The sequence below is a fragment of the Lissotriton vulgaris genome, unplaced genomic scaffold (assembly GCF_964263255.1).
Source record: "Lissotriton vulgaris unplaced genomic scaffold, aLisVul1.2 SCAFFOLD_2338, whole genome shotgun sequence".
In the NCBI taxonomy this organism is placed as follows: Eukaryota; Metazoa; Chordata; class Amphibia; order Caudata; family Salamandridae; genus Lissotriton; species Lissotriton vulgaris.
In genome coordinates, this window is record NW_028244678.1 from 152,544 (window position 1) to 170,566 (window position 18,023).

At 43.6% G+C, this 18,023-nt stretch overlaps 1 protein-coding gene across 1 annotated transcript in view; it reads right to left on the reverse strand.

Annotated features, from left to right (window-relative positions):
- The window catches only part of LOC147667169 (integrin beta-7-like), a gene marked incomplete at its 3' end in the record, with an annotated part of 287,301 nt that overhangs the window by 110,626 nt on the left and 158,652 nt on the right, over nucleotides 1-18,023 (reverse strand). Inside the window, exon 3 of the mRNA XM_086948877.1 lies at nucleotides 14,631-14,832. Coding sequence (XP_086805003.1) covers nucleotides 14,631-14,832 — 202 coding nt within the window. The remainder of the gene's footprint in view (nucleotides 1-14,630; nucleotides 14,833-18,023) is intronic.

Below are 18,023 nucleotides of genomic sequence, written 5' to 3' on the forward strand. Positions count from 1 at the left end.
GCTGGATACCACCAACTTGCTGGGTAGAACGGTTTCTACATTGGCAGCCATGAGGTCGATACAGCTTGTTGAAAACATCCGGCTTCTCTGGGGATGTCCAATCTACCCTTTTGGACATGCCCTTTGATGGCCGTTGCCTGTTTGGTGACAAGGCAGACAACGAGCTTGAGTGTTTCAATGACTCTAGGGCTCTGGTCAGATCCTTGGGCCTCCTGGTAACTTTTCACCCCATGCAGTCTGCCTTTCACTCTTTCATGGCTACAGAAGGGGTGCCCCTCCACGTTGCGCACAGAGCCACGGGGCTAAGCAAGCTACCCAGCCTCTGCATGGCCGGGGAAGAGGGACCCAGTGTCGTGGGTCTGGGGGCATCAAACGCGTCCCTGTGGCAGAAGTAGGTCATGGTTCCTACTCCAACTACTTCTTGGTTCCCAAAAGGGACAAAGACCTGCATCCTATCTTAGACCTCAGGGACGTCAACCTCTTCTTCCGGAAGGAGAAGTTCAAGTCTTCAAGGGTTCCAGTCTTCTCCTGTTTTGACGACTGGCTGTTGAAGGCAGGCTCGCCCCATGCTGCCATCTACCACCTCCAGACCACGGCAGACCTCCTGCATTCGCTGGGGTTCACAGTCAACATGCCGAACTCAAACCTGATTTCCTCCCAGAAGCTCCTTTTCATCAGAGCGGTTCTGGACACAGTGCAGTTTCGGGTCTATCCTCCTGAGAAGCGAGTCCGGGATATTCTATCCTGGATTTTGGTGAGAATGACCCTGAGGCTGCTGGGCCTCATGGCTTCCTGCATTCTGCTGGTGGATCATGCCAGATGGCATATGTGGGCTCTGCAGTGGGACCTAAAGTTCCAGAGGGCGAAGCACCAGGGGAATCTTTCCGATGTGGTCCAGATCTCAGAGAGGAGGACTGCAAGTCAGTTGCAATGATGGCTCACAAACCAGGATTGGGTCAATAGCAGATACCTCTCCCTTCCCCAACCAGAGTTCACAGTAGTGATGGCTGCGTCACTTCTGGGATGGGGCGGCAATATGGGAGAGGCGGACATCAGAGGCGTCTTGTTCCTGGCGGAGTCCGGGCTCCACAGCAACCTTCTGGAGCTTCAGGCGATTCGTCTTGCACTGAAGGCGTTCCTTCCTTCTGTCAAAGGAAGAGTAGTGCAGGTGTTCACGAACAACACCACTGCCATGTGGTACTGCAATAAACAAGGCTGGGTTGGGTCATGCACCCTATATCAAGAAGCTCTTCGCCGTTAGACATGGCTGGAACATCAGGGCATATCTCTGGTGGTTCAACACCTGGCAGGTTACCGGAATGCCCGGGTGGACAAACTCAGCCGCCGGTGCATGATGGTTCAGTGGGGAGAGCCTTGGTTAGATCTATTTGCCACCGAAGAGAACGCACAATGTTAGCAGTTCTGCACATTGGAGTTTACAAAGCGCCCTCGCTCGGCAATGCTTTTCATCACGAGTGGAGTTGCGGCCTCATGTACACCTTTCCGCCTGTACCACTTCTACCCAGAGTGCTGAAGAAGATCAAGCGTAACCGGGCCCAAGTCATTCTTGTGGCTCCGGACTGGGCACAAAGTGTCTGGTACCCCGAGCTCTTGAGCATGGTCATCGATCCTCTGATCAGACTTTCTCTTCTGGAGGATCTTCTGTCGCAGCAGCAGGGGCTGGTCCTCCAACCAAACCTTTCCAGTCTCCACCTCCTTGCGTGGAGATTGAGCGGCGACAGTTGACAGCTTTCAACCTTCCTCTCGAAGTCTGTAATGTCATCTTGGCAGCGAGGCGTCCCTCCACTAAAACGTATGACGCCTGTAGATGGAACAAATTTGTGGTACAGTGCACAGCAAAGGCTGTGGATCTCCTTTTCGGCCCCTCTTTCAGAGGTTGTTGCCTTCATTCTTTCTTTGGCCCAGCAGGGTTCTGCTCTGGGCACTCTTAAAGGCTATCTTTTGACCATTTCCGCCTTTCTTCGCCTTCCTGATCAGCCTTCTCTTTTCAAGTCCCCTATTGTTAACAGGTTTCTGAAGGGCATTACTCATCTTTTTCCGCCTTCTCCTTTCATAGTGCGCTAGTGGGACTTGAATCTTATCCTCACTTATCTTAGGTGTGGTCCCTTTGAGCCACTACATAATTGTCCTCTTTGCCTCCCTACTTTGAAGACTGCTTTCTTGCTCGCCATTACCTCTGCTCGCAGGGTGAGTGAGCTTCAACCTTATCTTCCAGACCTCCCTTTCTTGCTGTCCAGCCAGACAAAGTAGTCTTCTGTACTAGGCCCTCTTTTTGGCCCAATGTGGTTACCTCTTTCCATATAGGTCCTCCCATCACATTGCCCATCTTCTTCCCACTCCCACACCCCTGCAAAGAGGAGGAGAGACTCTACCGTCTGGACCCAAAACATGCGCTGTCTTTCTACCTTGACCGCACTAAAGACTTCCAGGTGGACGATCAACTCTTTGTGGGTTATGTGGGCGCCAAGAAAGGTCGGGCAGTGTATAAATGTACCATCTCTCAATGGGTCGACATATGCATTAAGATCTGTTATTCTTTGGCTAAAAAGGAATCTCCAGTAGGACTGCGTGCCCACCTTACCAGGGCGATGGCAGCTACTTCTGCTTTGGGACGTGGAGTTCCACTGGTTGACATCTGCCAGGCAGCCAAGTAGGCATCCCTGCACACATTTACTAAGCATTACTGCCTGGATATCCAAGTCCAGAGAGATGGCTTTTTCGGGCGTTCTGTTCTCCAGGATTTCCTGGGGTGAACTTAGTTCGTAGACCCACCACCAGGGTTGGCAATGCTGGGGTACCTATTCTAAGGTAAGGAATCTATAACTAATAGTCTCTTTCAGATGAACCAGTTAATTACCTTCGGTGACGATGTATCTGTAAGAGACATATATTAGTTATAGATTCCATACCGCCCCACCCATCCTCCGCGTTCTGCGAACTGACTTCTAAGGATAGCTACTCCCTTGCAGGGCAATAGTTTTGTGTACCAGTGGTCAGTGTCTCACATGGCTCTGCGCTTCTGGCGTGGAAAGTCGTGTCAGAACTAACGTCAGCACGCAGCGTTGGCATCTAAATAGACACCACAACGTCATCCCGGCGAGTACGACGGCGGACGCGGAGTCGACCGACCCCACCTACTGCCGTGCAGTGGTACTGCTAGGAAAACATTTCTCTGAATCCAGTCTGAAGCCTGGGGGTAATTCTAAGGTAAGGAATCTATAACTAATATATGTCTCTTACAGATACATTGTTATCGAAGGTAACTAACTTGTTCATCAGTACCAAAAAAGTAAATAGGTAAGAAACACAGCACATCAAAAGAACCCTTCCCAACTTATAAAAAGTTAAATATTTTATTTTAAAACCAAACGTCACAAATCGGATGAAGTGAACCTGAGTTACAAATTTTGAAAGGCTTGCATGAATCCCTGTAGTTCACGCCAAAATGCTTTATAAAAGATTGCTTCTCACTTGTAGCATTTGTCTGGGAGCCTCAAACGTGAGGATCTGGGCTAAAGCCAAAGTTTTACGCTGACTGCTAGAGATCGAAGGTGTGATACAGGGGCCAGTCAAACGTTTACCTTCACACGTAGAAACCTTTGTGTTTCATTTTCTCATTGATTGGCTTGTCAGTGGGATCCTCTGCAATTGATTCCAGCTTTGGATTCTATGTCGACGGCCAAGCAAAATCAGGTGGTCCATTTGAAGTCTTGTTTCTCGATGGCATTCAAGGCTGTCTATGAATCAGCAAGTTGCAGTGGTGTATGAGCCTCAGAGTTTGTGCCTAAAAACGTTATCTTTTACTTTAGGCTCACATGTTGCAGTTCGGTGGGGTGAAAGAGTGCATTCTAGCACCAGGGAGGAGTCCAGGTCCTGGCAGGCACCTCATAGGCTACAGTAGCAGAGTCCAGGGCAAGTCTACCCGCCAGCTGGGCACTGTGAAAGTACAGTGCTTCTTTTAGCTTTTGTGCCTGTGAAGCTTAACACGAGACTAACCAACTATTCCCTGGAGTCCGCTCACTGGTCCTTGGCACAAGTGGGAGCAAGTCCATCCTTAGGGGTTTCTCGCCACAGGTTCTTCAACTGGAGCAGTCCTCTCTTTCTGAAGTGCAGTCTTGGTTCAGCAGGTGAAGTCTCTCTTGGTGCAGCCTTTCTTTCTGGGGTCTATAGATGCAGTTCTTCTCCTCTTCTTTCGCAGTTCAGTATTGTTCTGAGGCTGGGAGGCAAGGTTGCCACTTTTATGGCAATTTCTTTCTTTTGAATTTCTTTTTATATTTTTTTTTTCAAAATCAATCCACAGCAAACATCATACCACATAAGAAACATGCAGCTCACAAGTAGAGATGTCCCATGCTTAAAGCAATAGTCAATTAAAATATTAAGAAAAGGTACGTAATCTGTTAAAGTCCATTGTACCATGCAACACCCCTAATAAGCAATTGTATCTTGTGCCTATCACAACATGTTTCACCATGGGTCCCATAGTTTATGGTACCTTCGCAGACATCCCTGCACCAGATATACCCTTTCCTCTGCATTGGCGAAGGAGTCTGTCACTCGAAACCATGGGTACTCACAAAAATGTTCTCAGGGGCCACAAAGCTCGGTCGGTGATGTGACAGAGGGTCGCATTGATGCCAGGAGGTTGGCGCTCAGGGAGTGGGGCGCAAAAGGGACCTGGGGAAGTTTGGCAAGGTGGATGTAGGGGAAGCAAAGCATATACATCTAGTGTCTGAATTGCATAATGTAAAACCAAAAGCTTGGGATTAATCCTGGCTTCTCCGCTTAACCAAATTGTGTGATCCTAGGCAACTGTATTATTTCACTTTACATCCTTTTTCTTCATTATCATATACCTGACTTCAGGATGTGTTACAAAACCTTCTGTGTTTGATTTAAGAAACTACAATGTTCGTGTATAATAGAAACCCATGCCACCTAAAGAGTTCACATAACAACTGACTTGCCTTTTTTATTGGCATTGTTGTCAGGGTGGAGGGAAGAATGCATGTTTCTAAATTCATGTTTGAAAATCATCAGTTTAAAAAAATGCTTCTCAACGCACTGATATAACCTGATGTACTAAGGTACAATGGTTCTGCATGTTAATGAAATACACATTTTGTAATTTGAAAAGACTATATCATACTTTTCAACTTTTGCTGCAAGATGTCTTTAAAATCGAGAAGGTATTTCTACATTTTTGCGGTGCAGGAGACCCTGGTTACTTCATTTCTTTTACTTCAGTTAACCTTCAAATACATTCTTTCCCGTTTATTTAGCATATTTTTAATGTTAATTTTATTGTAGAGTCGAGTAAACATCCCAGTGCTGCTGATGAGCAGAGGGCTGCACATAAAGGTCAGGAGGGCTTCATCCGGCCCTCGTACCGTACTTTGAGTATCACAGCTCTAGACCAATTGGATGTGGCTGGGACATCTGTCGATCTTGTATAGGCGTGCTGGTGTGAATGAAACCCTATGGAAACATTTAAACTGAATAAAACGAAGTTTTGCAGGGATTACCAATTCCATGGCCGCATTTTTGCTTCAATTCAGTCCTTGTCCTCCAGGGAACCTAAATCCTTTTTCCCACCCATTCATGAGAGACTGCAATTGGTGCAGTTTATTAACAATTAGTGTTCTGTAATTACATGAGATAACCGTTTTCCCAATTCGCTCCACTGTCACTTTCGATTCTAAGAGATTGTAATCCGGTAATCTCTGTATAATCTCACTCGAGACCTTCAGTGCATGTCTGATCTGAAGGTAACAAAAGAATTGCATTCTGATAAGACCAAACTCTGCTTGCATCTGAGTAAAGAAATGAGGTCTGCCAGACATCACCAAACTTGGATATCCCAATCATGTCTCATCCAGAGAGCCCACTCAACTCAAAGACCTCTGGAAGTCATTTACCATACCACATCAGTGTTTCTTTTGTGAGCCTCCAATGCCATTTAATGTCTCTAAGCGACCAGGGGAAACAACCGTTACAACGCAACTATTACAACGGACTACTTTTACAACGCAACTACTACAACGCAGGATCCTTTACAACGAATGCCTTTACAACGCATGACATTACATCGCAGATGCTATTACAGCGCATGCCATTACAACGTAAGTATAGGTTAGTATATCATTTTATTAAAACATTTATTTATTTATTTTTAAATTATTTAATTAATTAAATATTAATAATTTAATAAATATTAAAACTAAAAATACTTATTAATAAAAAAAAGTTCTTTAAATAAATTAAATAAATTAATTTAAGTAATTTTAATATTTATTAAAAAAGTTCTAAAAACAAAAAAATATAAGTAATTTTTACCCCTTCACTATCCAGCACTTACCCTACTATTACACCCCCCTGGAGTTAGAATAGTAATTTTTACCCCTACATTATCCAGCACTTACCCTACTATTACTCCCCCCTGGAGTTAGAATATTATTTTTAAACACCTACACTATTTAAAAAAAAAGATATATATATTTACAAATACATTAAAAAAAAAAATTATAAATAAAAATAAATAAATATTTATTAATTACATTTTTATTTAAAATTATATACTTACCTATACTTACGTTACAATGGCTTGCGTTGTAATAGCATCTGCGATGTATTGTCATGCGTTGTAAAGGCATTCGTTGTATAGGATCCAGCGTTGTAAAAATTGCGTTGTAATGGTATGCGTTGTTAAAGTATGCGTTGTAACGTCATACATCCAGCGCCCAGTGCCTGCATTCAAGCATAATTCTAGTAACCTCAGATAAGCTCCCAGTCAACCTATAACCATACAACTGTGACAGGAGAAACAGTATTCCTGTTGTCACGATCTTCAGCCACACTGCAGAGTCTGCCTGATCTGCATACAGCCAATCAGTGACTGTGAAGCCAGATAGTATCGCCCGATGTCTGCTAAACCAATGCCAACATCATATGGTGACTGCATACATTTAGTAAAAGCAACCCTCTGTGTCTTCCCAGCCCAAATGTAGCTTGTAATAGTGATTTACAAGAAGAAGTCTCTCGATAGGAAATATGGGCAATTTTGAAGGACGCATTTTGGTTGGGGCAATGCAATCATTTTGAATAGGGCCACCATGGGCCATTATCAAGATTTATTTACTTAATTTAATTTATAATGCGCGCAGCTACCCAAACAGGGTTTCCCGGCGCCAAGGGACAGCCTAAAAGAGGGAACAGAGAGACAAACTTAGTTTACTGAGTGAAAAGCCATGTCTTAAGGTGCTTCCGGAAGCTGGTGAATGTAGAAGTGTTTTTCAAGAAAATAGGTAGCGAATTCCACAGCTTAGGACCTAGATGGGAAAAGGAACGACCACCCATTCTCACTAGTTTGAAACGTGGGATCACAAAGTCACTGTGAGTGGAAGAACGAAGAGTACGAACTGGGGCGTAGGGATGAACAAGTTCTTGGAGGTATAATGGCGCAGTACCATGTTTTATTTTAAAAATATAGCAAAGAGCTTGGAACTTAATTCTGCTGGTGATCCTGAGCCAGTGAAGGTCGAGGAGAGATTGAGAGATGGAGACACTTCTCGATACATGGCAAAGGATGCGGGCTGCAGAATTCTGTACAACCTGAAGCTTTCTTAAAACATCCTGGCATGCACCCAGATAAAGAACATTGCCATAGTCTAGGCGAGAGATGATCAAAGCCTGGACCACAGTTCTTTGGGAGGTGACGGGGAGCATCCACATGATCTTACGAAGCCATTTCAAGATGGCAAAGCATGTCGTGGCCACTCTTACCACCATAGAGAGGTTTTCATCAATTAAGAAGCCCAGGTTGCGAACCTGCGTGACAGGCAAAGGAAATGGGCCCATTTCCTGAGGCCAGTGTTTGGGGCCCCATAGGTCCCTACGTTTTCCTAATATTAAAATCTCTGTCTTGTCCCCGTTTAACTTCAGGAAGTTAGCCTGCATCCATTGTGAGACCTTACTAAGTCCATGTTGGAGAACTGACATTTTTCCATCTTTGGCGGAAGAAAGAGAAAAGATGATTTGAGTGTCATCTGCATATGAGAACAGTGAAAGACCAGCTTCTTCCACAATGGTGGCTAAGGGTCTAACATAGATGTTAAAGAGTAAAGGACTCAATATAGACCCTTGAGGAACTCCATATGCAGATGAACAGATTTTGGAGACAGCTTTGGAGGAAAAAACCTGGAAGGTGCGATCACTAAGGAAGGATGTAAGCCAAGATAGAGCAAGGCCTTCAATACCTAGGGACCGGAGGGAGGCAAGCAAGATGGAATGAGAGACAGTGTCAAAAGCGGCACTCAGAACAATCAAAATGAGTGCCGTTGTCTCCCCCTTGTCCAGACCATGGCGCAACCTTTCCGTAACTCCAAGGAGATTAGTCTCAGTGGAGAAGTTGGCCCTGAACCCTGACTGAGAGGGGTGCAAGATGCCAGAACTCTCCACAAAGTGTGTCAGTTGGTTGTTTACATGTTTCTCCAGGATCTTCAAAAAGACTGGCAGCAGAAAAATAGGCCAAAAATTGAAGATTTTTTTTTTAGAAGGATCAGCTTCAATAGGGGAATGATCATGTCACGTTTCCACTCTGGAACCCAAGCCTCTCTTAATGATAAATTAAGAAGTTCCCTGATGATTTCTAATGATTTAGGGAGAAGTTGGCGCAAGATGTTTATGGGTAACGGATCACGCGGAGAGACGGACATGATACTGGCTAAACATTCCAAAAAGGAGTCCGCATCAAAAGGGTGCCAGAGACAAAGCTTTGCTGAAGGATTGGGCTCTCCTTTACAAGTGGAATCAGAACTTAGATTGAGTCGACCAGCGAAGGCAGTAGTTCCCAATGCACTGTAGATAAGTTCAACTTTCTCAATAAAAAAGGCAGCAATGCTGTTGCATTGAGTCACATCAAGTATAGGAGGGGCGGGAATAGTGTCAGAGCCTGCCAATTTCTTAACTACAGAAAATAAAGTGTGAGGACAGTTTTGGACATGCGCAATAGTAAGAGTGTCAGCTAACCCCAAGTCTTAAGACATTCCTGGGTTGTTGCAGCATAGGGGCCATATTGAGTTCCCAGCATCTCAGCCAATCTAATGAGACATGCAGCCCCAAATATTTAAAGCTGCTAGCGCACTTAAAAGGGCTATTTGCATCTAAGCCCATACAATCTGGTGAGCCTGTTAATGGAAGGAATACAGATTTTCCCCAGATAATTTTAAGGCCTGAATTTTCCTCGTATATATTATAAGTATCTGCATGCGTCAGGGAATAGAACAGTTGGGGCGTCACACACAGCAGAGAATCGTCTGCATATAACACTATGTGTTCTTCTTGGTCCTGGTGCACATGCAGGCACCACAATATCGTACCCATTCCGCAAGAGGTCTCACTACTAGTGCAAACAAGAGAGGGGAAAGAGGCCTGCGCTACCATGTACCCCAATGTATTTACTGAATTTACCCTCACTGTGGCCCATGGAGGACGATATAGGAGTTTACATAAGCTCAAATCCCTGGGCCAATATTCATCTGTTCAAGGACTGTGTGCAAGAAGGACCATTCAACCGAATCAAACGCTTCCTCAAACTCAATCGAGAACTCTGCAGAAAATCCATTGGGCCTGGGGTCTTACCCGTTGGTAGGGTGTCTGGTTTTCGGTATCAACCAGCCGGAAAAAAAAAAACGAAGTCTGCCTTTTCAGTGTAAACTGAAAAGTCCTGAAATGTAGCCACTAGATAGAGACATATCTACCCTTCAAATAAATAGAAAATTCTGCTCTGTTGTATTGACAAACACAAGAATCATTTTAGAATATAATTCAGTGCTTAAAGATAGAAAATCTTCTCCATTCAATTGTTGAAAGTAATGAGGCTAAAGGTTTCTGTTGCATCTCAGCAGAGAAGTGCACAGTGAGGAGAGGAGAGGTAAAACAAAAGAGTGTTAGTCAAGGGTCTAACCCAGATTGAAAAAATAGAAGACAGTTAATAAGGACCAGATAGTAGGCTAAACGTGTTTTTGAGGGTGTTGTGTGTTGGTAAGCCTGGGATCCCCTGCTGGAGCCTGGTGTATGGGTAAGCAGTTTCCCCTTTTGTTGCTTTGCCGCATTTATACTGTGTAATAGAGGGTATATCCAAGGATCAGCTATGCTGGCATTATGAGAAGTAAAGCACACAAAAATTGTGCACATCAATCATTAAGACTTAAGCCAGTTGGACTGTCTATTACAAATACAAAGAATGACCACTTGAGCGCTTGGGACCTTTCTTGGCATATTGGATAAGAGTAGGCCAGTGCTAATGAAATACTTCCATTTTATTCTGTAACTTGTCCTGGTACACTGCAGCACTGGCTGTTTGTATTGAATACATTTAGGAGGGGTTTATAGATTGAGCTACTGTACTAAGAAGAACACTTCCAGGTATAACAGTGTAGGAGAACAGTGGAATCTACACACTACTATGCTGCCATGGTCTATACACAGAGCTCTTACTCTCTTTAAGGGAAGCTGGCACAGCTACACCATAACACTCTCCATACACTTGAGGAATATGCAGGGTAACCAGGCTCAGGAGTCTACAAGACATCCTGCTGATACTCTGAAGAGGATCCCAAATCACCGAGGATCGAAACGCCGTCGACAACCACAGCGCGATTTCTTGGCGCACTATCTCTAGGCTCATAACTGTGTTCAAATTTAAAAATTGTAAATCATGTGTATTCAATGTGGAGCCTTTCTCTGATTATTCCTAATCACTTTGCGCCGACCACGCTGTTCACCACGTTCGCTTGCGTCGTCACTTTCACTTTGTTATCACCTTGTCACCAAGTGTCATCTGGGTTGCTTCATGAATATTTTCATGTACAGTGCTGCTTTTTAACTGTGCTCCCCATTCCTAACAAGTTGGTGATTAATAACCATCTCACAAATGTATTGAGACTCCTTGTGGTTCTTTCCTTGTAATACTTATTGTATGCATCTTTCAAACTGTCTTTGACATTGATACCTATTGGGACACTGTATCCTATATATCCTCTATACCCAGTCCCAGTTTGGTCTATGGGTCTCACTCCTGTTCTCTTTCACTCCATGTGGATGCACACAGTGGAGCACAACATGTGCCCCCCTGTGTGCATGCACCCTCAGTTTCAGCACAACATGGACTTTACAGTCCATACCATGCTGGAACTTCCTTAGATGTTCCCATTGAGGTGCCTATTTTATTTTCATTTTTTTTTTTCATGGGAACGCCAAAGGAACCACCCGCCATGGGCTAAAAAAGTCATAATATGGCGGGTGGTTCTCACGCAGGATTGGCGGTGGGCTGGTCCTGCCACCACACCGCCAAATTCATATTTGGCCCTTAGACTCCATAAGGCATGTTTTCTTCTATACTTTTGCTCACCATTTTTATAATAAAAATTCTTTTAGTTTAATTCATTGATCTCTACCTTTCCACACATCGTAAATGGGTTGAAGGAACTGCTAGACAGATGGTGTTCCACTAAACACGCGTCTACAAACATGTCTGCCTAAAGAAATGTTAACAGATGAATTGTGCATACCTGCAGTGCAGCAGTTCTCTACCAGCAGACTATTAGACTAAGGGCCCGATGTATATGTTGGCGGGAGGAGAACTTCATTGCGGTTTCAACAAAGTTACCTCCCTTCCAATATAGTGGTCCGCCAGCCAAATATAATTTTGAGCGGACCTTTAGTATTTCCATGGTGGAGACTACTCCGTCCCTGCCGTGGCTAAACTTCTCCACCGGCCCTGGGGAGTAAGGGCCATTGGAAAAATGGCTACTGTCCGTCCACCCAATTTAGATGGGTAGACATAGCTATTTTTTACTGTTCCTTACTTCCAGGCACAACCTGGTAGTAAGGGATAGTAAAATTGTAATAATGTTCCCACCACCATGGGAGAAGACTCCCAAGGCGAGAGGAGCATTATTTTTTTTCTTTACAAAAAGAAAATCCCATTTCAGGATTTTCTATTTGTAAGGAAAAGGGCTGCGTCCTGCTGATAACAATGATAACCCCTGATTTTGAGAAGCTTGAAAAACCCTCAAAAATACCCATTTGATTTCCCAAAAGCACACACTGAAAACATGAAAGCCTACCAGTGGGCATGCTAGTAATGGTAGCCATAATCCCTCCCTCCAGTGTCGGAAGATCTAATGCTTCTCTTTCTTCGGATAGCAAACTAAGGAGGGATAGGTCTTTGATAATCGGTATATCCAAAGCTTGGATTACCGGTGCACGCTTCGCATACATTTTGCATAGTAATCAGCAAAGGCAGTCTCGACCCCCTGGGGTGAGTTACCATGCCTCTATCTGGATTTCAGATGCTTGGGACAAATCGAGCTTCGGCATCTCTATGAGGAGCCAGTATATCAATTTATCGGCCTTATTACCGGCATCAAAAATTCTGTATTTTGATACCAAAGTTAACATTTTTGTCTGCTCCAATAGACTTTTATGCCTGTTTCGAGTTTGTGGGAGGGGAAGACACACTAACCAAGGGGGAACCATTCCCACAGTGCAACCTTACCCACTTTTATCTCACTTCCCGTGGGGTTGGCAATAAACAATCCCATAGTTCATATCTCTGTCCAAAATGTCAGAACTCCTATTCCCTGGGACAGAGCTATAGCCACACCCTTAAGGTGTTGAGCAACTCCCCCCAGAAACCGGTTCTGCAACAGGTCTTCCCCATTTGGGCAAGATGCCAGCATACCTCAACAAAGGACAGGACAGGCTACAGTGTGACTCGCATTTGCTTATGACTTGCGGCTGCGCCTTTGAGTGTGGGTCATCCGTGGCCACATACCCACGCGAACCTGTCAAGAGGACGTCACATCTCCACCAACCAACAGGCCTTTTATTTCTTTGCCTGGTGCGCCATTCACTCCTCCTGGCAGGAGGGCAGCAGGCTGTCATCGAACAACTGCTGTAGTTAATCAGAAATAGAGGGTAGAACTTTGAGGCAAGAATGTGGTGAATTTCTAAAGTCACCTAAATATTTAAAGTTCCTTTAAATCAGCTTCAGCAAAGAGTTGGGTTTGTAACAATTAATTAGTATAATTTATTGTAACAATTTGATACCTTGAAGTATTATTTTTGTTGGCCCAAAATGGAAGTTCACACTTAGTGGTTGGGCTAATGTAACTCCATGTTAGCCACAGGCACTAACAGCCCTGCTACAGCTAAAAAAGACAATATGGAGTTTTTTTCTGTCAGGACATGTGAAACACAAAAGAAACATGTCCTTTTTAATATTCTGCTCACTGCCTTATGGGCTTTTAAGGCCTGACTTATGGGTGACTTATAAATATTAAAAAGGGAGGTTTGGACTTGGCAGTAGAGTTTATATTGCCATGTAGAGCTGGTAGTTTAAAAGCTGCCATACCTGTCTGTTTTCACTTTGCCACTGCAGTGGTGATACAATTAAGGGCTTATGCTCACTAGTGACATTTAACTTACTAGCCCTGGGTAAACGTTGTACCATATACAAGGGACTTAAAGGTAAGTGAAATGTGACAATCAGGTATTCTCTAATCGTGCAAAGATTTTAAGGGTCAGAACACGTGCACTGGGGCCTGGTCAGCAGGACCCAGTGCATTTCAGAATTGAAAAACAAGCTATTTGAAGGAGTGATCATACAAAGAGAGGCGTTTCCTTACACATTATTAACATTTTGGATATATTTTTTAAGTTTCTTCAGCATTCTAAAAATGTCTTATTTTTTGTTTTTACTTTCCTCCTTGTCTACGACTTTTCTCCCATTTCCTTTTCACTTTCATTGAGGTCACCTTTCTATGTCTTTTCCGTTTCTTCACATTGTATTTCAGTTGTACTTATTTCACATCTTTTGATTTGATTTTGATTTCTATTTCTCTGTCAAATTAGTTTCATTGGTGTATTATGCCCAAAAATCGTATTTGTTAGGTGCCAGGGGTTTGAATGGTGAGAGGGGATTTGCTAATCTAGTTCAGTGACTGGTGTAGTATAGTCTTATTAGTTTTGAATTGTATTGCTTTTCTGTGTGATGTAGTTGCTGTGAGGTCTTATTGATTCTTTTCTTACTATGGTTAGCAGCATTGATGACCAAAGTCATCAATGCTGCTAACCTTACTTTTTCATATAGTAGGAAACAAGATCTACATCAAAGGCTTGTCAAATCTGACAAGAGCAGCAAACAACTGAAGAGGACAGTGTTGGAAGGTAATCGAACAATCTTCATGAGATACATTGAATAAAAGTGAAGTACATTTGGAGAAAGTTTTCCCTTGATATTCATTGAGAGAAAAGAAACCCTGGAAGTCAATTCTTTAAGACGGAGGATTAAAAGCATTTGTACATGTCCGCTGATCAGAGGATTCCATAACCGGACTGGCTAAACAGTATCATAAGAACACTCAGATTGCACTAATCTAGGGCCATATGCATGAACACATTTTCCCATAGACACAGAATGGGCAAAACCCTTTGATGCATCTGGCCCCTAGTATCTAAAAAAGAATCAAGAATACATTGCAGATCAAAAGTGTGGAAATATTGGACTGTGCATGTAGTTAGTCGGACAGTGTGATGTTACTCACCTGGCCGCAGTGTCAGCTGGATTTTTTGAGGGGCCAGTTGAGTCACGGTCTTTTTATCCGAGTTGTCGCTGAGTGGAGTGTCCTCCAGGATCTTATATGAGCTACGCGGGTCCATTATCTGGTCCTGGTCACATCCCCGTTTCAATAACTGCTCCTGTGTTCCACAGCGGGAGGAATCTGCCTCTCCCACTTTAGTGAAGTTCTGACATGACAGAGAGAAGGGAGGGATACTTTCAGTAGAGAACGCTCTCATGTAGTCATGACACAGTGTATATGCACCTATTCAGATTATTGGTCATTCAATCATAGTGTACTAATGTTGACCATTCAAAGATTTGTGATGTTGAACACCTGTATATTGCAAACACGACCAGTGCACTCTCCAGATCAGTCTGACCATATGCAGATGGTCCTGTCCAGCCCCAAAATATATGTTTAATTTCTGCAGGCTTACGACTTAATAGGTGCATTTATAAGGCTTAGGGACAGAGGAGAGAGAGTAACTAGTCACGTTGTGAGCAAGGAAAAGTCAAATATAAGACAAGACATGAGGACAGTGGAAGTTGTGAGAACCGAGAGACAGTGGACCTTACGGATGAGGCAAGATTTATTATTACTGAAAAGGAGGAGAATAGGGAATGGTGAGGAAAAAAATAGTATGAATAGTGTAAGGACCCAGAAGGAAAGGAGATCAGGAATTAGAAGTATATCGGTGAACTGAGGAAAAAAGTACCACCATACAATGAAGTAGGGTAGAGGAAGTAATGGAAATGATGAGTTCGACTATGACTCCATAGCAACCGTACTTAGATTAACAACACTTCTTGCCCTTTAGTAATTACCCTACTACCGTGGTGTAGTGACAGGGAAATCGTAGAAGCAGGCTTTCACTCACATTGTCAATGTCACTCTCTACTTTAATAATATTCTACTATTCATGGGTCCAACATTAATAAGCATTATAACTTCACTATAGACTGTACCAATAATTCTATTTAGCCCCACACCCCCATTAGTAACCTGGGATGAATCATTTAAGTGCCATTATAATGCTCGGTTTCAAGATATAATGCTATATGATGTCCCTCCAAAAACGTTTTATCTAATGTGGCTGTGACATAGGAGGCACAGCAATTGGCTGATCACGTACAGTGATGGATACATGTGGAAAAATGCTAGACACAAGCAAGACCGAATATATGCCTGGTCTTCTACAACTGACTTAGCAGCCTAGAATTTTGAAAAGGAAAAAATAATATTAAAGGACTATTAACCTGAAAAAAAATGAATAATACAAAATGAACAGGACTGATCAATTGTATATGTCATACAAATAACCAGAGGACTGGTGGTAACTCTGTGGATTTGGAGATAGAAAAGGTCTCGGGCATGGCTAGAGAGAGTGAATGCCCCTGTTTTGAGCTCCCCATAGCAAGTTCTGTGGGTATTTTGGGTGTTTGCTTAATCACACACAACAATCATACATATCCGCTCAGGGCTTGTGATACGGAATATGAACCACAGCAACCACTGCAAGTTCCATCTCCTCTACTGGGCGTGACTCCTATCAGCTCACTCGGCTGTTGAGGAATGACAGTGGTAACCACAACAAATTATAGTGGCTTGACAGGCCGTTTTACCTCTCACCTGACACGGAGAAGTGCCTTCCTTCTTTGTGATTTTTATATTGGTGTGCTATTCCCCTTCAACCAGGCCCATGCTCCATCCGTGTGCAACATGGGTGCTACCTGTGTATGTGTGTTTTTGTGTGTGTGATGACCAATGTTTGGGATGAAATGTTTTACGTGAGGAACAGGGTCTGTACTGATTTGCATTAGTATGGCCTTCTGCTAGATTGGCAGAGTAGGCGAAAAATGATGGGTTGGAATGCCACCCCCAACAATTGCCACTGGTAAGGCTATTTGGAAGCAATCATCCCATCATATTGTTGGGCCTTTAATTGCCTAGAAACCTGAGACTGGTGCACCTTTCCAAGCCTAGTGTTGCCTATGTTTGTTAATTCCAAAACATTGTAAATTTGAATCCATTCAAAGTGAACTTCTATGGGTGAAGATTTACTATTTTGTTTGGTAAACCAGCCACTATACACATTTAAGTTTCAAGCTCCAAAAATTAACAAGCTAAAAGCTCTTAGCAAAATGAGAATGATACGCAAAAACAACACAGATGTAGCAAACCCGACTCAGGGTGCCCAAGCTCAACTACCAAGCCAATAATGCATTTATGGGTGTCACACTCCATACACCCCCCTGAAGCTAAGTCACGGCCCGTTCACCTGAACCTGGTAGTCCTCCCTGGAACCCATGACTATGGAACCGTACAACACAATTGCCAGGAGTTCCTGCCCTGGGATCACTTATTGTAAATGCATTTTTGCTGTACACACTCTTCTCCGTCTCTGTTATGAGAAGCTATGTTATGTGTGGGTGGGACAAGGGCCTATGACTGGAAAGAGCCAAAAACATAGGGATTAAGGGTATAGCACCAAGAATTCTAAGCACTCATTTTTTAAAAATACATTTTTAGCCATTGGACACCCACACAAGTGAGATATAATTTTACTCGGGAGACTGAGGAGATCATTGTGGGGTAGGACATTTTTGCCTGCACTGTGTTTCCACTCAAAAAGATGTGGAAAATGTGTTGTTTCTCAGCAAAATTTGAGGTTTTCAGGGGATTCTGGGTAGGAAAACATTGGGGGATCCACACAAGCCATACCTCGAAGACTCCCCATGGTTTCTAGTTTCCAGAAATGTGTGGGTTTGGTAGTTTCCCAAGATGGCTGCCGAGCCTGGGGCCAAAAACCCAGGTGACCCCCCTTGCAAAACCAGATTGTTTTGTGATAGGTAATTTTGATGTCTTTTCAATACGTTTTAGGCCCTTGCCTGCCCCGGGTACTTGACCCACCCACGGGAGTGAGGTACCATTTTTATCGGGAAACCTGCAGGAACGCTGGGTGGTTAGGAGATTTGTGGATCCATGCAGATTACAGAACGTTCCCACACAGAAATTTGAGAAAAATTAGATTTTTACAGCTAAATTTGAGGTTTGCAGGGGATTCGGGGTAGGAAAACTTTGGGGGACCCATGCAAGCCATACCTCGCTGGACTCCCCCGGGTGTCTAGTTTGAGAAATGTGTTGGTTTGGTAGGTTTCCCAAGATGGCCGCCAAGCCCGGGGCCAAAAACCAAAGTGACCCACCTAGCAAAACCAGGTTGTTTTGTGATAGCTACTTTTGATGTCTCCTCAATACCTTTTTGGGCCTTGCCTGTCGCGGATACTTGATCCACCCACGCAAGTGAGGCACCATTTTTATTGGGAGACCTGGTGGAATGTTGGGTGGTAGGAAATGTGTGGATCAATGCAAATTCCA